The sequence below is a fragment of the Musca autumnalis genome, unplaced genomic scaffold, assembly GCF_047663935.1.
Source record: "Musca autumnalis isolate F117 unplaced genomic scaffold, ASM4766393v1 scaffold_4, whole genome shotgun sequence".
NCBI classification, from domain to species: domain Eukaryota; kingdom Metazoa; phylum Arthropoda; class Insecta; order Diptera; family Muscidae; genus Musca; species Musca autumnalis.
This window is the reverse complement of record NW_027411977.1, coordinates 166,461,363-166,488,956: the sequence shown is the minus strand read 5'-3', so window position 1 is coordinate 166,488,956 and position 27,594 is coordinate 166,461,363. Positions and strand designations below refer to the sequence as shown.

At 35.3% G+C, this 27,594-nt stretch overlaps 1 protein-coding gene and 1 long non-coding RNA gene across 4 annotated transcripts in view; both read left to right on the top strand.

Annotated features, from left to right (window-relative positions):
- Positions 1 to 412: 412 nt before the first annotated feature.
- Positions 413 to 27,594, top strand: part of Lamtor1 (Late endosomal/lysosomal adaptor, MAPK and MTOR activator 1) — a 76,215-nt gene continuing 49,033 nt past the window's right edge. The window contains exons 1-3 of one of the 3 annotated variants that reach the window (XM_073981504.1): positions 413 to 571; positions 1,131 to 1,294; positions 1,352 to 1,485. In XM_073981504.1, coding sequence (XP_073837605.1) covers positions 488 to 571; positions 1,131 to 1,294; positions 1,352 to 1,485 — 382 coding nt within the window. In that variant the 5' untranslated portion in view covers positions 413 to 487. Of the gene's footprint in view, positions 572 to 651; positions 986 to 1,130; positions 1,295 to 1,351; positions 1,486 to 27,594 lie in introns of those variants that run through there. The other 2 variants (XM_073981503.1, XM_073981502.1) reach the window with 2 other exon arrangements.
- Positions 20,125 to 21,188, top strand: LOC141401344 (uncharacterized). Its single transcript, XR_012412317.1, has 2 exons — positions 20,125 to 20,322; positions 20,390 to 21,188. It is a non-coding gene; the product is annotated as an uncharacterized lncRNA (long non-coding RNA).

Sequence of the window (27,594 nt, the reverse complement as noted above, 5' to 3'; positions counted from 1 at the left end):
CATTGGATTTCATTTGACGTTTAAGCAATGGAATTGACAGTTGAAATCGAGAGGATTTCGTAAATGTAAACATACTATAGGTTTACATTTACGTTTGGATTTCATTTACCATTGGATTTCATTTAATATTTACCTAATTGACAGTTGAAATCGAGTGCAGGTAAATGTAAACCAAGCATTACTAAAAAAGTAAAAAGACGCAACTAATGGGTACTTTACACGATATGTATTTTACATATGGGTTGTCACTTTGCGTATACATTTTGTATATAAAAAGTGACAACCCATATGTAAAATACATATCGTGTAAAGTACCCATTATTGAAAAAATTAATTGCACCATAAATTTCAATGTGTAAACAAACACTTACTTATGTTTGCGTTATATTACTATGGCAACACTGGTACTATTTGTAAACATCTGATTTGGAGACTGCCTTTGTTCCAGTTCAACAGTGAAATATATCATTTTATTCATTTTATTGTAATGGAATACGTTCGGCCAATTTGGAGTTGTATTTCTACATTTTTTTGTGGTTGTTTACATTGCAATGAGGATATTTCAAATCAAGTAAGTCGTTAAATCATTTGCCATCACTGTTGATTACTGATTACTTGGAGACACACTTTTGGCATTTGTTTAGCTGCCCAGCTAAGCCCAATCACCTCTCTCCAAATTCCTTTGGAAGCAACCAGTCCAGGTTGCGAAGAATTCTGAGTCTGGATACAGAGGAAACACGAACGAACATACATAATTGGCCTGTTCCCGTACTTTATAAATGCTCTGTTCCAGAACCTGCAAGAAGCTACTATTTTTTACTACGATAACAATTTTTCCTTTATGTTATCGACAAAAATAGTAAAAATTAGTAGATTCTTGCAGTACTGGAACAGAGCAAAAGTGGTAAAAGTCGTAAAAGTTTTAAAAGTCGTAAACGATTTTCATATAAATTTTGTGTACGGGAACGCAAAATGTGTAAAATTGGTAAAAATTGTAAAAACTTTTTAGTTCTGGAACAGGGCTATAATGTAATGCGTTGCTACAAAAACTGATTCTTGTTTTCAGTTTAGGAACTGATAAGCAAGTTATTCTAACGCCCAAAATTAAAATTTATTTTCCTCTTTTTTAGGGATATGAACCCAGCGAGAGAACTCATTTGCTATCAGATACTGTGAACAACAGTCCAGCCTTAAGGAGAACAAATTCAGATAACATCAGTGCAGATTGTCAATCTCTTCCGAAAAAAGATGATCAACAAAATGCATTATGTCGCCTTGTGCAAAATACGGCAATGTAAAGTAAATGTTTTTATATATGTGTGCTTGTTGTAATTTCTTTGCTCTGTTTTAGAAATATGATTGATGTTGGGGCAATGGATTCACATAACTTAGAACACCAGGAATGTGATGTCCGAATTAAATTATATTCTCATCGCTTACAGCAACAATGGAGTAATATACAAAATCCCTCAAAAGCGATCAAAGGTAAATTTTGGCATATCTTTCCTTCACCTACAGTATTCGAAAAAATATGAAATTATTACCACAGATAGTGCTTTTTATGCTGATTCCAAGGCTGTATAACTTTTGTTGGGGAAATGTATACTTCCCGAGTTATGGGACTCTAAAGTTCCGAAAATTCCCTTGTTGAAAGGACTGCTACTTAGAGAAAAATTTTAATTTAAAAGAAAAAGTTGGTCCCGTTCCCGAGATTGGCTCCTGTCCATAGGAGGAAGTCTTAAATCCCCGGCCGATTGCCGGCTATTAAAAGAAACTTACGATAAAAAAAAAAAAAACATTTGCGAACTGTCGGTAAAAGAAATTTGTTCCTTTTTTTGTTTTTCAAAATAGTTAGGCTTAATCCCATAGTCGTTGTTTTAATATTATATTTATTAACTTTAATTTATTAGTGGAAAAAAATTGGCGATGTTTACCAAGGGGTAAGGCAGGGAATACTATAGTTTCAGATCTCGCCACAGATCTTCATCAGTTCCCTTGTTTCTTGTTTTTCAACAAGAAACTTTTTATACCCAATTGTCAATTGCTAGGTCAAATAGATACGTGCGCAGAGAAACACTCTGATCGAGAATTTCTTTGGCACTACCTAAACTCTAGCAACTTCACTTGCAAACAAAACCAAATCTTTCCCACTGCTATGCGTTTGTCGATTCTCGACGAAAAAAACACATAACTAATTTGTTGGTTTTGCATACTACAGCAATAAACAACATTTCGACGGTGCCCGGTCTCACAATTAGGAGGATTGGCGTTTATTGTTTCGGATGACGACTTCTATTTTGTTTTTCAAAATAGTCAGGCTTAATCCCATAGTCGTTGTTTTAATATTTTATTAAAACAACTTTAATTTATTAGTGGGAAAAAATTGGCGATGTTTACCAAGGGGTAAGGCAGGGAATACTATAGTTTCAGATCCCGCCACAGATCTTCATCAGTTCCCTTGTTTCTTGTTTTTCAACAAGAAACTTTTTATACCCAAGTGTCAATTACTAGCTCAAATAGATACGTACGTGCGCAAAGAAAACAAGAAACAAGGGAACTGATGAAGATCTGTGGCGAGATCTGAAACTATAGTATTCCCTGCCTTACCCCTTGGTAAACATCCCCCATTTTTTCCCCTAGTAAATTAAAGTTGTTTTAATAAAATATTAAAACAACGACTATGGGATTAAGCCTGACTATTTTGAAAAACAAAATAGAAGTCGTCATCCCAAACAAAAAACGCCAACCCTCCTAACTGGAAATTTGTTCCTAAATTTTTCTCAGGCCAGGTGGTTGGTCTCAATCTGTCAAATTTTGTTGTGAATAATATGGGCATAAGATGAATGTAGTGGCTGAAGCATTGGGAACAAGTTGAGCTAACATGATACGCGAACAAAATTATCTTCGGCCGGGTATTTAACGCTTTCTCCTATGGACAAGTGTAAATTTCGGCCACGAAAAAAATATCTTTTATACTGTAAATTTTTCTCTGAGTAACCGGCCTTTAACAAACGAATTTTCGGAACTTCGGAGGCCCATATCTCGGAAAGTGTAAACTTCCAAAATAAAAATTATATTGTCGTCCCGATCCGAGCTGAAACGTAAAACAAACATTTTGAAAGCTTGAAGAATTTTCGGTCAAAATGGAGTTGTTGTTGTGCTACTTACGTAAATAGATCTTGTGTCACCACTTGTTGGTATTTTCATAAGCTTCCAATAATAATCGGTGCAACTACTTGTTGGTATTTCCATAAGCTTTCCAATAATAATCGGTACAACCCGGTTTTGCTGCCGACTTTCGGGTGAAAAAACCCAGTATCCGGGTCCGTCCCCTATGAATATGATAATATAGGGAATTGTTACAAAGCTAGTGTTGTTTCTTGCTTTGTTACACAATCTGCAAAAATCTACTATTTTTGGAAAATGTATAAAAGAAAATATTGCCTAAATTTCATGAATAGTAGAATCTTGCAGGTACTGGAATAGATCATATATAAGAGAAACATAATAGTTTAACCAAAAATTTGTAACTATTTGTAAAATGTTTACAGAATGTACAGAATGTTGTCTCTTAACACAAAAGTACATCCAAAGAGAGTGAGTCGTGAGAAACAAGGGAGAGTGAGAAACAAGGGAACTGATGAAGATCTGTGGCGAGATCTGAAACTATAGTATTCCCTGCCTTACCCCTTGGTAAACATCCCCCATTTTTTCCCCTAGTAAATTAAAGTTGTTTTAATAAAATATTAAAACAACGACTATGGGATTAAGCCTGACTATTTTGAAAAACAAAATAGAAGTCGTCATCCCAAACAAAAAACGCCAACCCTCCTAACTGGAAATTTGTTCCTAAATTTTTCTCAGGCCAGGTGGTTGGTCTCAATCTGTCAAATTTTGTTGTGAATAATATGGGCATAAGATGAATGTAGTGGCTGAAGCATTGGGAACAAGTTGAGCTAACATGATACGCGAACAAAATTATCTTCGGCCGGGTATTTAACGCTTTCTCCTATGGACAAGTGTAAATTTCGGCCACGAAAAAAATATCTTTTATACTGTAAATTTTTCTCTGAGTAACCGGCCTTTAACAAACGAATTTTCGGAACTTCGGAGGCCCATATCTCGGAAAGTGTAAACTTCCAAAATAAAAATTATATTGTCGTCCCGATCCGAGCTGAAACGTAAAACAAACATTTTGAAAGCTTGAAGAATTTTCGGTCAAAATGGAGTTGTTGTTGTGCTACTTACGTAAATAGATCTTGTGTCACCACTTGTTGGTATTTTCATAAGCTTCCAATAATAATCGGTGCAACTACTTGTTGGTATTTCCATAAGCTTTCCAATAATAATCGGTACAACCCGGTTTTGCTGCCGACTTTCGGGTGAAAAAACCCAGTATCCGGGTCCGTCCCCTATGAATATGATAATATAGGGAATTGTTACAAAGCTAGTGTTGTTTCTTGCTTTGTTACACAATCTGCAAAAATCTACTATTTTTGGAAAATGTATAAAAGATAATATTGCCTAAATTTCATGAATAGTAGAATCTTGCAGGTACTGGAATAGATCATATATAAGAGAAACATAATAGTTTAACCAAAAATTTGTAACTATTTGTAAAATGTTTACAGAATGTACAGAATGTTGTCTCTTAACACAAAAGTACATCCAAAGAGAGTGAGTCGATAGAGTCATTTTAACAGTTCTTTTGCTGAAAGTTGGCAAACTCTTGCAGTAGCTGAGTCTTTTCACGTGATAATTTGTAATAATTATTTCGAAATCTTTCAAAAACAAAATGGGCAAATAAATTTCATTCAAAAAATTTTAATAAACGAATAATTCAAAAAAATCGTTACAGTTATTAATTTTGGAGATATTAAGTTAAACTATTAAATCAAGTTTGACAAGTCTCAGTACCTGTATTATTGTGCCATTATGTTTTTGCACATCGTTGAGCTAAATGCTGTCTTTTTGCACAAGAGTTCGGTAAAAGCGAGCGAAATGAAACTATTAAATCAAGTTTGACAAGTCTCAGTACCTGTATTATTCTGCCATGATATTTTTGCACATCGTTGAGCTAAATGCTGTCTTTTTGAACAAGAGTTTAGTAAAAGAGAGCGAAATGAGAGAAAAATTTTGACAGTTGGTTGCTGAGAACTTGCTAAAGGTTGCTAGAAGAATTTTTCCCAGTTGTTTCTCAATCATCTGTTGTTCAATGTTTGATTGATTTTTGACGAAAACAACAATATATTTGCTCGTTTGGGTTTTTTTCAAGCTTGCAGGCCTAAGTTGAGTAAACAAAATTCCTTTTACTTCATTTATCCCGACGTTTCGTAAATTTTTGTTGACATCATCAGGGGATGCTTCTATTTAACCCACTTAACGCCGAGAATTTTTTTGCGAGTAAAATTAAAATTGTTTATGAATATTATATTACACTGTGCGACAACAAAAAAAAATGACGAGGAAAATCGAGTAGATTATGAAAGTAGAGCTAAAAATATGAGACACGTGTATCGGCGTTTTAAAAGTTTACGTCGGAAAGTAACCAAAATAGGCGGGGCAAGTTCCGCCCATTTTTAATTTTTTCGAAATATTCGAGTTAAAATATCTTTGAATCCTTGAATTTTAGGTATATAGTGTCTTTGGCAACTTTACAGAGGAATATGTGGCCAATATTTTTGTTAAAAAATTTTAACCCTCATGCGTTTCATCAAAGGGGTCTTTTTTGTCCTTTTTTCAAAAATCTTTCAAAAACTCCTTAAAAATGTGATTGTATCAAATCCAAATATTCTACAAAATTGTTCGCCATAAAATTTTACTATAGGTCTCAGAATACACCAAATCTGTAACTCTTGTCTAATCGTCAGAAATCTCAAAAATGAAAAACACGTTTTAGGGTTAAAGTCGGACTTCATCTGAGTTTATTCAAAATTGTCCCACAAAACGCAATTTTAGAGAGATGATGTCAGAGACAAAAATATTCTTCGTCAAATTTCACAATGGGTCACCAAAGAAGTGAAATATCTTTTTATATTTTATATCATGAAAATATCAGTATCAATTTTGCTGAAAAAACATGAAAATATTTCCCAATTTTTTTGATGAAAAATTGTTCCTTCTTTTTTCGAGTTGGTACATGGAAGTAATATGAAACTTGGTTATAGGTGAAAAGTGTGAAAGGATGAAATATTCTACACAAAATTTCACTATGAGTTTCAAAATAAACTATATATCTATGTATATTATTTCCTTAAAAAATTAGATAACAAATTTATATATATTAGGATGAAATTATATGTTTTAATTTTGGATTGTTAATTTTACATAATTCCATACTGGATCAAAATCTAGCAAAATCCTTTACTTTTTGGAAAAATTGTTAAAGAAAGAAATGTTCCAAATGAAATTTCATTATGGGTCTCTGAATAAAAGAAATCTGTAACCATAGCATATAACATTCTTAGTAGCACTTGTTTTTGATATATGTATATGTTTTAGGGCAATATTTCCCAATTTTCATACAGATTGTCGTTGTGATTGGATACTGTAAATATCATATTGATGGTTTTTCGTTGTGAATTCATACCGAAGATGTTGTACGTTCCATTCATAATGCTTTTGAAATATTTGTGGTACATATATATTTGGAATATAAAAAAACCCACATCGGACCTGCCCAAATTGCGTATTTTTAGTACTTTCAACTTAAATTCCGTAGTTTGGATAAGCCATTGGTTGCTTATATTGTAACTGAAAATATATTAGAGGTCTGCGGCTATGGTCAAGTGAAAATATAGTTGTCATATGGGCTCTCACATGCACAATTTGGTGTGGTCCAAAAACTACAATGATGGGGCTAACTCCTACTTTGGTGGCATTTACGGAATTAACACTAGCATTTGACATAAATAGCTGCATCATGAATGACCATAACGAACCCAGTTACGATATAGTCATTTATGTCAATTTCTAAGGTTTATTCCGTAAATGCCACCAAAGTAGGAGTTAGCCCCATCATTGTAGTTTTTGGACCACACCAAATTGTGCATGTGAGAGCCCATATGACAACTATATTTTCACTTGACCATAGCCGCAGACCTCTAATATATTTTCAGTTACAATATAAGCAACCAATGGCTTATCCAAACTACGGAATTTAAGTTGAAAGTACTAAAAATACGGAATTTGGGCACGTCCAATGTGGGTTTTTTTATATTCCAAATATATATGTACCACAAATATTTCAAAAGCATTATGAATGGAACGTACAACATCTTCGGTATGTATTCACAACGAAAAACCATCAATATGATATTTACAGTATCCAATCACAACGACAATCTGTATGAAAATTGGGAAATATTGCCCTAAAACATATATATCAAAAACAAGTGCTACTAAGAATGTTATATGCTATGGTTACAGATTTCTTTTATTCAGAGACCCATAATGAAATTTCATTTGGAACATTTCTTTCTTTAACAATTTTTCCAAAAAGTAAAGGATTTTGCTAGATTTTGATCCAGTATGGAATTATGTAAAATTAACAATCCAAAATTAAAACATATAATTTCATCCTAATATATATAAATTTGTTATCTAATTTTTTAAGGAAATAATATACATAGATTATAGTTTATTTTGAAACTCATAGTGAAATTTTGTGTAGAATATTTCATCCTTTCACACTTTTCACCTATAACCAAGTTTCATATTACTTCCATGTACCAACTCGAAAAAAGAAGGAACAATTTTTCAATCAAAAAAATTGGGAAATATTTTCATGTTTTTTCAGCAAAATTGATACTGATATTTTCATGATATAAAATATAAAAAGATATTTCACTTCTTTGGTGACCCATTGTGAAATTTGACGAAGAATATTTTTGTCTCTGACATCATCTCTCTAAAATTGCGTTTTGTGGGACAATTTTGAATAAACTCAGATGAAGTCCGACTTTAACCCTAAAACGTGTTTTTCATTTTTGAGATTTCTGACGATTAGACAAGAGTTACAGATTTGGTGTATTCTGAGACCTATAGTAAAATTTTATGGCGAACAATTTTGTAGAATATTTGGATTTGATACAATCACATTTTTAAGGAGTTTTTGAAAGATTTTTGAAAAAAGGACAAAAAAGACCCCTTTGATGAAACGCATGAGGGTTAAAATTTTTAACAAAAATATTGGCCACATACTCCTCTGTAAAGTTGCCAAAGACACTATATACCTAAAATGCAAGGATTCAAAGATATCTTAACTCGAATATTTCGAAAAAATTAAAAATGGGCGTAACTTGCCCCGCCTATTTTGGTTACTTTCCGACGTAAACTTTTAAAACGCCGATACACGTGTCTCATATTTTTAGCTCTACTTTCATAATCAACTCGGCTTTTCCTATCATTTTGAAAAAAAATGAATTTTGTTGCACAGTGTTATCGAGTCTTTTCAAGCATTTTTAAAAAAAATTACTTTTTTCTCTAAAACGTGTAGTTTTCCTGCAATCGGGCCTTCTTTTAGAAGTGCCAAAAACTTTGAAGGGTAATATGGCACGGTGGTCTTGAATCAAATATAAATGGAAGGTGCTTGCACCTGGGAAGTTTTTGCGGATTCTGAAACTACAATGTTCATAGAAGAGGAAAAACAAAAAAAAAAAAAAATCGCCGGAGCGCTTTTTAAATAAATCGCGATTCGAGTCGACATTTCTAGGGGTTGTTTAGGTTTTTGCGATTTTTGCTTGGAAACCGCAAGTCCTATCAAAATGGTAATAAAGAAAATGTTTTAGCTATCAAAATTCTCTACCAGATTGACCTTAATGATATTTTCGTAGGTTTTACAACTTTTGAGATATAGAAGTTGAAATTGGGACAATTCAAATTCAATTCAATTCTGTATCGCCTCCTTATAAAACAATGTCATTACTGCAATTTCCCAACTTAAACTTATATATCTAAAAAATGGTACAACCTAGGAAAAATTACATAAGCCAGTCTTGTAGAGAATTTTCACATCTATAAGATTTTCTCAGGTCCAGTGCCGATAAGACTTACCGTATTCAAGCAAAATCGCGAAACCCTAACAAAAAAACCTAAAAATCTAAACTGAGATTCTTTACTCATAAATGGTACAGTCTGAGAACAAATCATAAACGTCAATCCTGTAGAGAATTTTCACAGCTACAACATTTTCTTTAGATCCACTTCGATTGGACTTGCGATTTCCAACCAAAATCGTGAAAACCTAAAAAACACCTAAAAATGTGAATTTTGACCGCGATTTATTTAAAAATTTCTCCAGCGATTTTTTCTTGTTTTTGGTTTTTTCTCATCTATGAACATTGCTGTTTCAGAATTCACAAAAACTTCCCCTGTGTAAGCGGTTTTCATTAAAAGTTAGTTAAGACGCACCCTTCATGACATTGTTTTATAAGGGGGCGATACAGTCAGTGCATTGTCCCAATTTGAACTTCAATATCTCAAAAATGGTAAAACCAACGAAAATACCGAAAAGGTCAATCTTGTAGAGAATTTTCATAGCTACAACATATTCTTCAGTCTCATTTTGATAGGACTTGCGTCCAGCAGACGGTTAAAATAAACCATGCTGTATGTTTCTTTATACAAATATCTCTAAGAAACCCAATTTGTTAAAATTGTATTCACTTTTATAACGTTATTAAGAAAATAAAGAAACAATTGAATTGAATTGAATTGAATTGATAGGACTTGCGGTTTCTAAGCAAAATCGTGAAAACCTAAACAACCCCTAAAAATGTCAACGTGAATCGCGATTTATTTAAAAAGCGCTCCGGCGATTTGTTTGTTTTTGGTTTTTTCTCATCTATGAACATTGCTGTTTCAGAATTCACAAAAACTTCCCCTGTGTAAGCGGTTTTCATTAAAAGTTAGTTAAGACGCACCCTTCATGACATTGTTTTATAAGGGGGCGATACAGTCAGTGCATTGTCCCAATTTGAACTTCAATATCTCAAAAATGGTAAAACCAACGAAAATACCGAAAAGGTCAATCTTGTAGAGAATTTTCATAGCTACAACATATTCTTCAGTCTCATTTTGATAGGACTTGCGGTTTCTAAGCAAAATCGTGAAAACCTAAACAACCCCTAAAAATGTCAACGTGAATCGCGATTTATTTAAAAAACGCTCCGGCGATTTGTTTGTTTTTTGATTTTTCTCATCTATGAACATTGTAGTTTCAAAATCCGCTAAAACTTCCCAGGTGTAAGCACCTTCCATTTAAATTTGATTCAAGAGCACCGTGATAGGTGTACATGCCAATCCCTTGCTTTTTGATTGAGAAAATACTCTTACTATATTCCTAACTAGTCCCTGACGATTCTAACATTTATGATTAAATTTTTATCGCATATTTAATTTTTTCATAAAAAATCGAAAACTGCAAAAAAGTCGATTTTTTTAGGTTTTAGGCCAATTGCATGGAAATGCATAGGACAAATGATGCTTTATAAGCGTGAAATGACAGATAACAGACAATACTATCTTCTTCTTCTTTATTTGCCAATCCGTGTTCGGATGTTAGCGATCATACAATTATAATGCAGTGTTACATAAATTAACTTAACTAATTGTTAATATTATAGTACAATTAAATATGTTCTATTCGATTATCGAAAGGCTTCGGTTTCTGGCGGCATTTAAAAGAATTCGTTCGTTTTGCACACCCGTCCATTCTTTAATGTTACTTATCCATGTTGTTTCTTTTCTTCCTCTGGATCTTTTTCCTTCGATATTGGTCTGTATAATGGCTTGGAGCAGCTTATATTTTTCATTCCTCATTAAATGGCCCAAATAGGCAGTTTTTCTGGTTTTTATCATACGTGTAATTTGAAGTTCGGTATTCATGCGTCTAAGCACTTCTTCATTTGAGATACGTTCAGTCCAACGAATTTTTAAAATACGGCGATATATCCACATTTCAAACGAATTTAATCTTTTCTGATCTGTTACTTTTACCGTCCAGGTTTCGGCTGAGTATAATAGTACTGGCCATATGTAACATTTAACAAAGCGCATTTTTGTTGTTAGGCTTATATCATGACTTGTAAGCGTTTTTTTATATTTAAAAAATGAATTTCGTGCCATTTCAATTCTGCACTTGATTTCTTTCGACATATCCCACTGATCATTAATCTGGACTCCCAGGTATTTAAACGTTTTAACTCTTTCTATTTCGGTATTACTTATTAACATAGGTTCAGTTGTTTCCACAGACTTTCGGCTCACAATCATATATTTGGTCTTTTTTATGTTAATACGTAATCCATATATTTCGCTTGTTTTCACAAGTACATCTAATAATCTTTGTAGCCCCGCAAAACTGCTTGCTAGTAACGTAGTATCGTCGGCGTAACGGATGTTATTAATTAGCGTATTGTTTATAGCAATACCAATGTTCTTTCTAGCAATGGATTCTACGAATATTTGTTCTGAATATATGTTGAATAGAAGGGGAGACAAAACACATCCTTGTCTTACACCCTTTGAAATTTGAACATTGTCTGTTAATTCACCATCTACATTAATATTTGCTACTTGATTCCAGTATAGATTTTTAATGCATCTTATATCCCATTCGTCTAGCCCAATAGAAGTCAAGATATTCATCAGTTTATCATGTTTCACCGTATCAAATGCTTTCTCATAATCCACGAAGCAAATATATACGTCTTTTTGAACTTCTCGACATTTTTGTATTAATACGTTAAGTCCAAGTAGTGCTTCTCGCGTTCCCATACCTTCATTGAATCCAAATTGCGTCTGCCCCATGTGTGCCTCACATAGTGGGTATATTCTTCTGTGTATTATTTTTAGAAATATTTTCAGGGCATGGCTCATTAAACTAATTAACCTGAAGTCACCACACGTATTCGCATTATTTTTCTTGGGTATAGGTATAAATGTTGATTGGAGCCAATCTTGCGGATATTCCCCGGTAATATAAATTTGGTTAAACAACCCCAATAGTAGTTGTTTATTGTTTCCTTCTATTAATTTGAGTACTTCGACAGGTATATCATCTGGCCCCGGTGCCTTTTTGTCTTTCATAGATTTTATTGCCGATTCCAATTCTTCCTCATTGATTAGTCTTCCTGGAATACCGATTTGGTGTGTATTGGTTAGGAACTGGGTTCGACTCTCGTCAGTAAATAAATTTCTGATATATCTCTCCCATAGTTTACTCTTATCCTCACGTTCGTAGTGAGCTACATTATTATCGTCGCAAATAAACGCGGACGTTCTTTTTGCATATATACCGGATGCCTCTTTCATTTTTTTGTGGAGATTGAAATCGTCATGGAGAAGTTGTAATCTTTCAATTTCCTGGCATTCTCTGTTTATTTGTGCATTTTTCGCGGCACGAATTGCGGTTTTAATTTCTTGATTCAATTCCCAATATTTTTCATAGTTATTATTTCTGTATTTGCTCCGTTCTTCTCGAAGTGCACGTATTTCTTCTGTTATCCAGTTGTTCTTCTTCCGTCTAGTTGTAGTTGTACCTAATACATCTTTCGACACGTTGTTGATGGATTCTTTTAAACTGTTCCATTGCTGTTCATTGTTGTCCCCAACGAAGGATAGTTTGGCGTTTATTTGATCTTTCATTGTTTGTTTCATAAAGGGGTCGCTAAGCTTTTCGAAATCTATTTTCTTCCGGGGGTATCTCCTGCGGGTGATAGCCAATTTTATACCAATCTTACAAAGTAGGAGGGTGTGATCTGATGGAACGTCAGCACCGGGATATGTGGAGCATCTACTCACGCAGGAAGAATATCGCTTATTGATAATTATGTAGTCGATTTGGTTTCTGACTATATTATTATTGCTGTCTTGTGGCGACTTCCAAGTATATAATCGTCTCGGATGGAGATTGAACATAGTGTTACTAATTTTAAACTTGTGTTCTTGGCAAAATTGAATTAGCCTTTCTCCTCTTTCGTTACGTTGGCCCAACCCAAATTTACCTGTAACATCAGTTGTTTCTTCCTTTCCAACTTTCGCATTAAAATCCCCCTGTATTATTGTGATATCATGGGGTTTCGTCATTATCAACACTTTTTCCACATCACTGTAAAATTGTTCTACCTCGAGATTGTCGCCATCACATGTGGGTGCATACACTTGTATTACGTTCAAGTTAACCGGTTTTCCGGATATTTTGATCATCATCACCCTATCCGAAATCGGGAAGCATCCTGTCACACTGGGTGCAATGTTACTTTTAACTAAGATAGCAACGCCCTTTCTGTGGATTCCGTCAACATTGCCTGAGTGATAAACCTTTGTATTTTCAGAGAAGAACTCTGAGCTTTCGGTCCACCATGTCTCACTTATACCCAATATATCTATTTGCAGCCGCTTCATCTCGCTTATGGTGTTATCCAATTTTCCAAGCTCATAAAGACTTCGAACATTCCATGTTCCGATGTTAAGTTTTGTTTTACCTCCGGGGATTCTTAGCACCCTCGTTTGGCCGGAGACTGAGGGCCGATTGTTATTTTGTGTTTCCATTTTCATTGTATGATTTTCATGGGATATTACTTTAGTGGTTTCCCGTTGCCTTCTAAAGGGTTTGGAGTTTACCGTCTCCGCATTCAGCCGCTCCACTGGAGTACAGACGCTGTTTGCAGTCGCCCAATGTGGGAACAGACACTGCCTTGTCCCCCTTTTTTTTTTGGTTCGCCCCGCATATTTTATTTTTGCGGTACCCTTCAGTGAGCAATCGCTGACGAGCATTCCCCTATCCACCACCTGGGGAGGCGTCCGATAGGAGAAAAAAAGTGAGGAAAAACAACTCCGCACGGAAGACAATACTATAACAAAATGCAAAAAAAAATGCATTTTGTTATAGACAATACTATAACAAAATGCAAAAAAAAAAAAAACTCAAAAATATTCGAAAAAAAACGGAGTTTTAAGTCAATTTTTTGCCACCAATTTTTTGTGGCGTTTAAACGACCAGTGGCTTTATCTGGGTTAATTAAAAACATTGCATTACATCAAATTCTTCATGTTAATTTATACAACTTACAAAAAATTAGATAAAGTTTACATAAAGTATTTTTTCGTCAGTGCACAAATTTAAATTATTGTAAAGTGTTTATTTTAACGGCTACTTAATTAGTATCACATGCATCTATATTGAAATACTGTAGCTAACACTTATGTATGTTATTCGTGTCTTCTTTGAGGTTCATTGTATTGTGTATTTTTTGCTGTATTCGTAAGCTTTCTATTGTATATCTTTTTTATCTTTGTCCTCTTTATCAAGAATTTTGACATTTGTAAAATCTGTAAAAATGTATTTTCCAACTTTCGGGTTATTCCATTCTACGAGATACAGGTAATAATTATTGAAATATTTTTACGAAATGTTGGGCAATCAAATTGTGTAATTTTTTTTTTGTAATTCGCATTTTGAATTTTTGAAAACACATTTGGAACACAAGCAATTTAGTTTCAACTATGAAGGCAATAAGAAACTAACAACATACTTATTTTTATTACATTATTTTAAATCCATGATGTACTTTAAATAATTGTAACATACTAAATGGTATTAATGAATTAAATGATGAGTCATAAAATTTTACATTTCATACATTTTCATTCTATCCATCACAACTATTTTTTGCAACACCACTAAAAAATTGGTGATGCATTCATCAAAAGTCGCAGCGTGTGTACTCACAGAATCATAACATGCATGTAAAATCGTACATGTTTGTTACAAAAATTACGCTTCTTACAATATTACGAAAAAATGCAACCCTACAAGTACGAAAATGGTGATGCATGCATCAAAAGTGGTAGCGTGTGTACTCACAGTTTGTGACCAGTTTTGGCAATATGTTGCGCAGGTGCTGTTTTCTGTGTTTTGCAGCTTTAGCTTTGTTACAGAATTAAAAAGTTTTTACAATTTTTAAAATGTTCACTTCTTCTAAAAAAAAATAAAAAATGGCGCTGAGTGACGCTCTCTTTAAAAACTTTTTACACGACAAATTTGGGCGAGTAAAAATAGTAACATGGTTGCCGGCGCACAGTGGTCGATTTGAAATATTTAGGCGGCCAAAAATATTTTTGGACGTTAATGGCTTCGAAAGACAGTATTTTTAAAAAAATATGTATTTATTTAACAAAATAAATAAGAAAAACATATATTTTATAATAAAAACACATTTTATTTTCATAAATCATAAATAAATAAAAATTATAAATAAATTAAATTGTCTTATTAAAAGATGTTTCTATCTCGACTTCTTCGTGCTCAATGCATGATTGTGTGTGGAGTTCGACAGGTTCTAATAGTTCTATAACTTCACTGGAAAACATCTTGTGTGAAGTTTTCTTTAACGATCTTTCACTACTTATGAGTGGATCTGAAGTAAGAAGCAATCTTTGATAAATATCACGGTTGCATTCTTCCCTTGAAAATTTTCTTGAAAAATTCTGTCTGTATGACCGAAAATGTTTATTTCGAGCTTCTGCAGCCTCCTCCGACAATTGACCGATTGGCAGCAGTGCATTATCTATGATAGTCGCCCCAAGGTCAATCTTGTAGAGAATTTTCATAGCTACAACATATTCTTCAGTCTCATTTTGATAGGACTTGCGGTTTCTAAGCAAAATCGTGAAAACCTAAACAACCCCTAAAAATGTCAAGTAATAATTATTGAAATATTTTTACGAAATGTTGGGCAATCAAATTGTGTAATTTTTTTTTTGTAATTCGCATTTTGAATTTTTAAAAACACATTTGGAACACAAGCAATTTAGTTTCAACTATGAAGGCAATAAGAAACTAACAACATACTTATTTTTATTACATTATTTTAAATCCATGATGTACTTTAAATAATTGTAACATACTAAATGGTATTAATGAATTAAATGATGAGTCATAAAATTTTACATTTCATACATTTTCATTCTATCCATCACAACTATTTTTTGCAACACCACTAAAAAAATGGTGATGCATTCATCAAAAGTCGCAGCGTGTGTACTCACAGAATCATAACATGTATGTAAAATCGTACATGTTTGTTACAAAAATTACGCTTCTTACAATATTACGAAAAAATGCAACCCTACAAGTACGAAAATGGTGATGCATGCATCAAAAGTGGCAGCGTGTGTACTCACAGTTTGTGGCCAGTTTTGGCAATATGTTGCGCAGGTGCTGTTTTCTGTGTTTTGCAGCTTTAGCTTTGTTACAGAATTAAAAAGTTTTTACAATTTTTAAAATGTTCACTTCTTCTAAAAAAAAAATAAAAAATGGCGCTGAGTGACGCTCTCTTTAAAAACTTTTTACACGACAAATTTGGGCGAGTAAAAAATAGTAACATGGTTGCCGGCGCACAGTGGTCGATTTGAAATATTTAGGCGGCCAAAAATATTTTTGGACGTTAATGGCTTCGAAAGACAGTATTTTTAAAAAATATGTATTTATTTAACAAAATAAATAAGAAAAACATATATTTTATAATAAAAACACATTTTATTTTCATAAATCATAAATAAATAAAAATTATAAATAAATTAAATTGTCTTATTAAAAGATGTTTCTATCTCGACTTCTTCGTGCTCAATGCATGATTGTGTGTGGAGTTCGACAGGTTCTAATAGTTCTATAACTTCACTGGAAAACATCTTGTGTGAAGTTTTCTTTAACGATCTTTCACTACTTATGAGTGGATCTGAAGTAAGAAGCAATCTTTGATAAATATCACGGTTGCATTCTTCCCTTGAAAATTTTCTTGAAAAATTCTGTCTGTATGACCGAAAATGTTTATTTCGAGCTTCTGCAGCCTCCTCCGACAATTGACCGATTGGCAGCAGTGCATTATCTATGATGGTCGCCCCATGTAATAGTAATTTATGCATTGTTGGAGTCATGGGATGCCAGTCGTATAATTCCACATTCATTTGCGCGGTGTTGAAGGCATATTCTTCGAATTTTGTTGTATTTATTTTGTGTCCACTTGAAATCGTCTCTAATAAGATTTTAAATCTATGTATTAATTCGTGGTTAATGCCTGTTATGTCCGCCGCTAATTCTGTGTTTTCAAAAAATCTCCTACTCGTATTGCCATCATTGGTATTACCAAAATTGGCTTTAGGCATGTCCACCAACAGCCCAGTTTCTAAGCGGAATCTTTCTTGGATTTCTTTTTTCCTTTCTTCTTCTAATGTTTTCTCTTCCTGGGTCCTTTTCTTTCCATATTTCTTCACGGGCAATTTATATGCCAAATGCAGAATGCTTTCAAAAATACGTATTTTTGCGTGCAATACCGAAATTCCAAACTCAAGAGCATCTTGACTTATCTCGTTCTTTTTGCTTAAATTATTGAAGTCTTTGGAAGTGGCGCCACATATATAGCATCGGCTAGTTGAGGTCGTGTTGGTTACAGCATTGCAAACTGTGCCATCAACCATGGTCATTTTTAAAATGTGATTATAAGCAAATTCTTTTTCATCAATATTTACTTTTGTAGGAGTGAGGTTCTTAATTTCATTTTGCACATAACTTATTTCCTCCTTTGTTACATCTGTAGTTTCTTTCACATAACGAAATCTGATGGGGCGGCAAAATCGTGGTGATGATGTTGTTGGGTTTTGCCACAACACTTTATTGTTTTCTTTACCACAAATAATTTGAAGTGGGACAAAATAACTCAAAAATATACTAGCATCGGATTCGGCGTCTTCCGAGAATTTTTGTTTGTACCGTGCTTGTTGTGTCCCGTCACACCCCCATTTATAAATTATCGTTAATGAATTTCTTTCAATTTCGTTAAGGGTTGATAACACTTCTTCCAGGTAGATTGATAACCGTTGAATAGTATGATCCATTAGGCATTGTAAATTAATTTGTGCGCTGGTAGCCGTTAATCGCAATGCCGTCTTTGGTGGGTAGCATTCTTGTTTTGCTTTCAACAAAAGGTCGTAACAAGGGTAATGCTTTGGGTTAGTTGCCCTTATTATTTCATATTGTCGTCTTGTTAGATCAGCTTCTACGATCATTTTGAGTGCTTGGAACGGGATCAAAGGAGCAATTGTTTCATTGGTCTTGGAATAACCTTTTCTATATTTACTAGCCTTTGTTGGTGATTTTCCCATTTCTTTGAGCAATTTTGAGGCAGTTCTTTTTTAATTCGTTTGCAATACGACTTGTGCGGCATGTATAATCATTTCATCATCAACATTTGATCGAATTTCCTCAGTTTTTCTTCTCTTGCTTCGTTCACTCGAATCCGAAAATGATTTGCTCGGACGACCTGGTTGATTAAGCGAATGCACTGGTATTTCAAAAGTGCCTTCCAGCCACTTCTGGTTGTTTTTCATAAAAACGTCTTCAAATTTATGAGCTTTTAGCCATCTCTTTTTAAATTTGTGTTTGATGTAGGAAAATTTAATCTTAAGGTTCTTTTTTCTTTCCACAGAGTCTCCGCAAGACAATAGCAAGTGGTTTTCTAAAAACTCCAATTTCTCATCTAATCTTGGTAAATTTTGTAGTTTCATTTGCTCAAACAGACATTTACGAGTCACTATTTTCACCCCCGACGAACTAGGTATCTCCATAGTTAACAAAAAACATAAAATAAAAAAATGGTTTTTTAATTTTTTTTTAACAAAATACTTTGGACTGCTGTATTTAAGAAATAGGCGGGATTCGGCGGCTATTGTTTTCTTTATAGAAAAGCTGAATGTGTAACGTATTCAATAAACAAAAAAATATGACACGGACGACCATAACATAACAAAATTGCTTTTGAAATTAAAAAAATTAAATTTTTTCTGTGAAAAAGAGGGTATGTTCAACTACCGAAAAATATAACGAAAGTTAAAAATTAAAGATAAAACTATTATTTATTTAATAGAAGCTTACTTGAGCTATAGGAATCACTATCACTTTCACTTCACTACACAACTTAAAATAAAAATATATGCGTATTGCAAAATTTGATATAATTTGGGCGCCCAAATAGAAATACGTATCAAGTCAACAATCAAATTGCGTCTAACTGCACGGAATCGGTGACGTATAGTTTTTTAAAAAAAGGTGGGGGGTAATTCGCGGAAGTGTTTACTATACCTAGAATTCAAAATTTTGTGTCTAGCTAGTATTTAGAATTTTGGACTTTTGGCCGCCTAATTACTTAATATCTACCTATGTGCCACGCAGACAATGTGGAGACGTAATGTAACTGCATGTTTGCTGGTGTGGACGTAAAAAGTAAATGGCGTAAGAAAAATCCCCAATAATGCACACATTAGCGACTGTATAACGATGGAAAATATCAGCACATACGACATTGATAGTGGAAACTACCTCTAAGCACAACGGTGAGAGCACACAAGTCGGACATACAAAAATATAAGAAGGGACAACTGAGCCATCACACACTCTTCACACTTTATCATTCACCAGAATTTGATACCATAAAAATATTAGACAAAAAAAATGTAGAAGAAAATGCGAATGATTGAAAGCCTACGTATACAACAAAAAATTGTCAAGGCAATGAACTTAAAAGAGGACACCGACAATATAAGTTCGTGCTATGGAGTTGCAATAAAGAAAAACTTCCTAAATATTACTTTTTAAGTCGTGTAGCTTATTTATAGAATTAGTTCAATGTAAACTCGTCTTAAAAATAATATTGTACGTTTACTTTGTGATTTGTAAAAAAACGTAATTATAATTTTGTGATTTTAAATAGACGAATTCCCACCAGAAGTCGCCAAAAAAAAAGCGACGAAACGTCGAGAGTAATATGCCAAGGCGAATTTAGGAAGGTGATACAAAGGGCGTATTTAGTGTAATGGACTTTGCAAATTACATTCAAAATTTAACGGTATGTGATTTTTCACAAGAATTTTATCGCATGCAACATTTTCCTTTTAGTTAAGCTGCGTTCAACGATTCACTTCATTGAACCTCTTAGACAGACTAGCTAGTCGATAAAAACAAAACATATGATTGTGATTTTGATATCGCTTTAGAGATGAGTATGTTTAACTGGATACTTTCTACATTTGACAAGCTTGACCAACTTCCTCTTTGATTTTTAATAGCCTCACAGATAAGACGCAAAATTGGCAAGTTTGTTAATCATAAAAATCTCAGTAATCTGCATAAATATTTAAATTATGAAGTCAAATTTTAAGAAGTTTTAATTAACTGAAGTTATTATCCCTCAACTTAATTCCTCTTATTTATCTGAAAGGAGGTCATAATATTAAACTCCTCATAAACATACAGAATCCTACAAGGTAATAGTTAATTTGTTCTAACATGACGAAAGCTGGTATTATAGTCATTTTTTTTTTGTCCAACCAGGCACAAACATCTTCGTAGTTCCAAAATTTGAATTGTCACACTTGGTCGCAAATACCCAACATGAGTAAATACAATTGCTAACTCGAACCGAACACCTACACCCCATTTTGGATGGTTACGAGACTCGTGATAAAGGAGAATTAACACATTGAGGGGTTTACCCCCTTTCCCTGGAGCCCACAGAGAGACTTAAAAAGAAATATCCAAAATATCATCTTGTGAAGCTACAAACAACAAATCAAAAATTCATTACATCATATTAATGCAGTCCGATAAAAGACATACGTTATTCTCTTCTGCCTTGTCCCTCCCCTCTACAGATGTCCATAGAGCTTGATTAACAAACTACCAATCAAAGTATTTGCCTAAACTACTCAACATTATTAAGGGCAAGCACACACACACATAAGGTCATCTTTTGCAATTTCTTTGTCACGCATTACTGTACTCTTGCAAAGACAAAACGCAATCAAAAAACCCTGACAGAATCAAACAACTGATCTTCATTACGCTTCATATTACAATAGAAATCAGTTGAATCCGACACTTGAATCAGACACGTGGAGTGCGAATTTTTATAATTAATTCTAAGTCTAAAATTAATTCCTGCTAAGTGTTCTGTGGCAATTAAGAAAGAAAGTTGTGAATAAGATCAGTGAGTCGAATTTAAACAGTGTATTAAAAGTCTATGCAAACCGGCAATAATAATCTTAGACGGCATGAGAAAAAATCGTTAACAAGTGTAATTGGGAATATCAATATTAATATCAATATTAATTATTTTCATAAAAAAAAGAAATCCAAAGAATTTAATATTTCCCAAAAGTCTCATAGCAATTTGTATCACCATCATATTCAGAACTTTGCTTCTTATTGAACAGACAAAATTTTATAAGTGTATATTGATTTACTTTAATCGCCCTAAACCTTTGTGAATTGACCACGCTTAAAAGAAGGTAGCATATTCAATAAGATCAGCGTATTACAGCGTTTTAGCTACATCTTTACCTCTGAAGCTGATGTTGGAAAGGCCTCTTCAACGATCAACGTTCAGTGTTGGTAAGTCTTAAAAAAAAAAAAAAAAACAACTATACATATCAGTTACCTACATAGATATTGCAAAGAAAGAGATCAAATTACTCTTAATTCGTATTTGATCTGTTTCTGTGTCTGAGCTATTGATCTTGTTTTGGAGTTAACAGTTTCATTAACAAATTTGAGTGAATTAGAAATATACTCCAAAACGAATTAGCAAATACTCTTGTGTTTCTTTGTTTTGATTATCAAATGATGATCAATTAATGGGCATAGAAACTCTGATTTGCAGTATGTTTCTATTTGGGTTATCTTTGTTTCTACTTTGCCACTCATAACCTGATATTATGTCTATGCTACTAATGGCATCTTTTGCAGTTTTGTTTTGATTATTAAAATTTAGTTTTCACCTTTTTTACAAACCTTACCCTACTTGCGGTTAAATAAGTATTAAGTTTAGAATATAATTGGTCTCCTATTCTAAGAATATTATTATTTCCCAGTTGATATGGAATTCAGTTTACACAAGATATTGAATTGATGAATGAAATAAATATGATGTGCTAAAAACATTAATTAAGAGTTCTCCATAAGGACGACACAAATGGAATAAGGAGGTAATATAAGTTCCGTAAGGGGTCCTGAAGTAATAAGTCGCCGCAGGACATTGGTTAGGGTAGGGTAATGAGGCGAGGATCTTCCAACAACATCAGGGAGCAGCCATAATTTGACACAGTTTATAACCAATACAATGTTTTTAGAGTTCATCCGGATGTTAACATCTGGGGATTTTAAGCTTAGACAATTTTTTTTTGGTTGACGGCTAGAAATTTCAGAATTATTCATTAAAACTAAATTATACTTTTTGTAGCATATGCAAATAAAAGGGAGTTATTTGTATTATTGTGATGGCAACCTGTGGATAGAAAGGAAAGGACCCGAACCCCCCAGCCGACTGCTTTGCTAGCATGAAAGAACTCCCTATGTCCTAATCCATTCTATTTACTGTATTATCTCATGAAGATTTCAAAATCATAATTTACCGTGTAATTATGCCATCCTTGTCGGAGGTTCATTACAATAATTGGCGCCCAACGTGGGGCCTGAATGGATTTGGCTTTATCCTTACATGCTCCAAACTTTGTTTATTTATCATTTTATGTACATATACTCGGAGGAGAAATATTATAACATTTTAGGAAAATTAGCTATTTGAGGTTTCATGGTTCGAATAAGCTAACCGATTTGATAATGATATTTGATTTTGCAGCAGTCGGATCCAAACTATTGAAAACTAAACTATATCATGGCTTTTAGTACTCATTAGATATCATATCATTGAACTTAGTTATCAGCACCTATTTAATGATTCAAAACACATAGATTTGCTGCATGCGAATCTCTGTCCATTGTTAAGTAGAGGTTCCAGATGATGAAGAGATTTAGCTGGTTTGTTCCATGACATGTGTTCTATAGAGTGATAAAAGCTCCATAGACTGTTTTTTTCTGTATTGGTTGTAATAGTTACACATCCTTATTCCATATATTGTCTCCTGAAAGAGAACTCGTAGATCAGATATTATAATATTTAACATTAATAGTGTTGGTTTTCCTACTAATAAAATATTTGTACCTAATTTTTAAATATAAATATTTCTTAAAATGTCTCTTGAGGGAACACCACCTAAGGAAGCATCCGCTCCCTTGGTCCAAGAGTCTGTTCATATTTGCTCAATTTGTAAAGAAGATCTTTTAGAGGATCAAGAGTGTTTGATTATACAGGAAGGTTAGGTTAGGTTTAGGATGCCGTGCCGGCAGCCACTCCACTCGGAGACCTTAAGGTCCATTGTGATCATCCTGACTATTGTGTTGTATATGGTGATGATGTGACGGTGATGTAAGTCGTCTATGGATGAAGTAATTGCGGATCCGGCTATATGGTGATGTGTGCAAGTAAATGGTGATGATGTGAAGTAGAAGTGTGATGTTTGTTATGGATGAGGCTGTATGATGTTACGTGTCTATAGATGATGATGTACGGTGATGGGTATATGGTGATTTGTGCATACGGTGATGGTGGTGTACAAGAGACATGAGCTGTGATGTATATTCTGGGTATATGGTGATTTGTGCATACGGTAATGATGGCGTGCAAAAGACATGACTGTGATGTATATTCTGGGTTGATTGTTGATTTGTGCATACGGTGATGATGGTGTGCAGGAGACATGGCTGTGATGTATATTCTGGTTATATGGTGATTTGTGCATACGGTGATGATGGTGTGCAAGAGAGATGGCTGTGATGTGTGTTCTGAATAGTGCTTTTTGCCTGCAGATGGTGATACATGATGATGATGAAGTGTGCTGTATGGGAGAAGATGGTGTATTAGGTTGGAAAGACGGGAAAGGAGGGAAGTGGAGAGTGATGAGACGAGAGAAAGAAAAATAAAAAGAATGAGTGATTGTAGAGGAGAAATAAAAAGAATGAGTGATTGTAGAGGAAAATACCAGATTTAGAAGAGGATTGATTATAAAAAGAGTATATATAAGACTACTCAGAGCCTATGTGATCTGCCCCAGAGCCAATTTAAGCTCTTGCAGTAAGCTAACAGGACTGTAGGGTCAATGGAGGAGAAGAAAGAGAGAGATTCAATCACATGAGCACCAAAAAGTTTATGTCTTTTGACCATCAGTCTAGGACACCTACACAGATGGTGCTCGATTGTCTCAGTCTCCTCCTCAACCTCGCATAACCTACAATACTCAATGTTGTTGTCATCCCACTTACAAGTCATAGATATTATTCGGCAATGGCCAGTTATCTCATTACCCTCAACATCATAGTGCCCTGGTACCCAACAATAATTGACGTTCAAATTGCTTGTTTTAAGAAAAGACCTGCAGTTTTGATCAATCATATATTTGGTGGTGCAAGATCCAAGCGCCTTCAAGGCAGCTTGGCTGTCCACGTAAATGGTCGCTGTTATACCTGCATTGTGCGTCATTTCCTCTAGTAGCTCTAAAGCTTTTAAAACAGCAAAAAACCTCGGCCTGAAAGACACTGCAGTCGTCGCTAAGTTTATATGAGCGGCTAATATTCAACTCTTCACAGTACACACCAGCACCCGTACCATCTTCCATTTTTGAACCATCGGTAAAAATGGGTAGACGATCGGGCAGTGGTCTGTTCTGCTCCCAAGCACTTCTGTCAGGGATAAACACATTCACTTTGTGAAAGTCCAGGAATGGTGAAATATAGTCAGTATCACCCCCTCTGTCACATAGTCCAATCTGGCTGTTTATCCGTTTCAGAATACTATCATGTCCAAGCTCTGACCAACGCCACTGATTTATCTCCTTAAGCCTCAAGACGCTCCTGGATGCTTGGTACTGTGTCAGAATGTCCAGTGTTTGGAAATTCAAAACAGCATTCAGGGCTGCCTGAGGGGTGCTTTTTGCTGCCCCAGTTATAAGAACTGATGCAGCCCGTTGCACTGAAAATATCCTAGACAGGTTGGCGTTAATGTTCAGGGCTTGCCACCAGACAAGACATCCATAGGTCAGAATGGGGCAGACCACTGCCCTATACAGCCAATGTATTACATGTGGCCTTAAGCCCCAGCTCTTACCTATGGAGTTCTTGCAAGAATAAAGTGCAATTAGACCCCTCTTAGTGCGCTCCTCCGTGTTCCTTTTCCATTTTAACCGATGGTCGAGGATCACTCCCAGGTATTTCGCCTCAGTAGAGAGGGTCAATTGCACCCCATCTGGCGTGGGTGGTGAGAATTCATTTAATTTCCTCTTCTTGGTGAATAGTACCAACTCTGTCTTTGCCGGGTTCACACCAAGACCATTGTTGTATGCCCAGCGTGAGAGTTTGACCTGAGCACCTTGCATAAGTTCAGACAGCGTAGATAAATATTTCCCACTTATTAGGATTACTACATCGTCTGCATATGCAACTACCCGAGTTCCTAGTCTTTCAAATTCCTTAAGTATCCCGTTAACCACCAGAAGCGAAAGTAGGGGAGATAGAACTCCCCCCTGTGGAGTGCCTCTGGTGACCGACTTCCTAACGGAACTCTTCCCAATACTTGAATTTATAAGCCTACTTTCCAGCATGCTATCAATCCAATTAGTAAGGATAGAGGGGACACCAAGTGACTAGAGCAGAATGAATGGATTCGAGTTTCACGTTATTAAAGGCACCTTCGATATCTAGGAAGGCAGCTACGGTGGAACTCGAACCATCCAAATTCTTTTCTATACAACTCACAACGTTATGCAGCGCTGTTTCTGTCGATTTCCCTTTGGTATAAGCATGTTGTGAACTGCTTATGATGTCATCATTCATGTATGATTTAATTTCCAAGTCTAGTAACCTTTCCAAAGTTTTTAGAAGAAAGGAAGAAAGGCTTATCGGCCTATAGTCCTTAGGTAGCGAATGACTTGGCTTCCCTGCTTTGGGAATGTAGGTCACAGTTACCTCTTTCCATAGTGCCGGTATGTGCGAAAGTAGAATGCAGGCCCTAAAGATCCTTCGCAGTATGGTAACCAAACTAGTCGGTGCATTCTGAAGCATCGCTGGAATTATACCATCAGGTCCAGGAGACTTGTAGGGCTGAAAAGTACTAATCGCCCATGAAACTCTGTAATCACTTATTAGCTCGTCAACAAGGACCGAATCCTCTAAGGTGTAAGTCCTGCTCAAAGCCACCCTATGCGGGCCCGGATTGGCATCCTCACACCCTGGGAAATGGATCTCTGCTAACAGGTCAAGAGTCTCCGAAGCGGAGTTAATACAGGTACCGTCGTTTCGCATAATGCTCCCAATGAGTTTGGGGTCCTTTGAGATCACCTTGCGGAACCTCGCTGCTGCACTAACCTCCTCTACGGCCTCGCTTAAGTTTATCCATGAGTTTCTTTTGGCCTTCCTAATCTCACTCTTGTACTTGTTAAAGGCATCTCTGTAAAGATCCCAATCGGTAAGTTTGGCCAAATCTTTGTTCCACCAAACTGGTTGATTTCTCCTACCAAGATATGTTAATGGGCAGGTCTTCTCATAGCAACCTCGAAGAATACCTGTGAGACCTTCAACCTGTCTATCAATTTCCTCCGCTGTGTGGGGCTCAGGAAGCTCACGCAGCCTTGAAGAAACGAGAGAGTTGTAGTTTTCCCAGTTGGCTCTTCTTGGATTGCGATGAGGCGTTTGCCTTTTACTACTATAGCAGACTCGAAAGTGTATCGCTCTATGGTTCGAAAAGGAACACTCCTTCGATACTCTCCAGTCTGCTATAAAAGTATCCTCCATATTTGTAAGGGTAATATCAATGACTTCCTCCCTTACCCTATTCTGGAAGGTGGCAGTGTTTCCCCTATTACATACTCGCAAATTATTAACTAAAATAAAGTCGAATATGGACTCACCTCGCATATTGATGTCACTGCTTACCCAGTGGAAGTGATGAGCATTTGCATCACAGCACATCACAAGTTTGCAACTGCCCATGGTCTCCTCCACCAGTTTACGTACCAATCTGTTCGGCGGGTCAGGTGTCTCATACGGCATGTAGACCGAGGCTAGCACTAAGGCCCCTCCGGTATCCTCATCTAGCTTCACTACAGTCGTATCGCCATCGCTGTAATTGTAGAGTTGAATAGGATTAAGACTTTTCTTGGCTACAATACAGGTTCTTACCTTATCCTCACTGGATGCAAAGAAAACAGAGTAGCGACCATCGTTTAGTCCAGAGACCCTATTTTTGTATAAATAGGGTTCCTGGACTAAAGCGATGTCTATTTCGGTTTCTGTGAGGGAGAGCAGGAGTTCGGCAGCCGCAGCCTTGCAGTGATGCAAATTAATTTGCACCACACGAAGGCCATGCTGCCTAACCTCCTTACTGCAACTGCGGAATCCGGAACTGAAGTCCTCCAGATCCGAAGTACAGTACTCCCTCACAGTTCCTAATATATCTCGCGCTCTCGTTATCCATCGTTAATTTCATCATGGTTCCTCCACCATTTTTGAAGGACTTCACCAGCCTCCAGCTGTCCGTCAGAAGACCTCTGTTCTGCTTCCTGATCATTTTCAGAACATCCGCCAAGTCTGATTCCGGCGGTGGCACCCATGTCGTGGCTGCGATCCTGCGAGGTATCTCGCCCACAGGA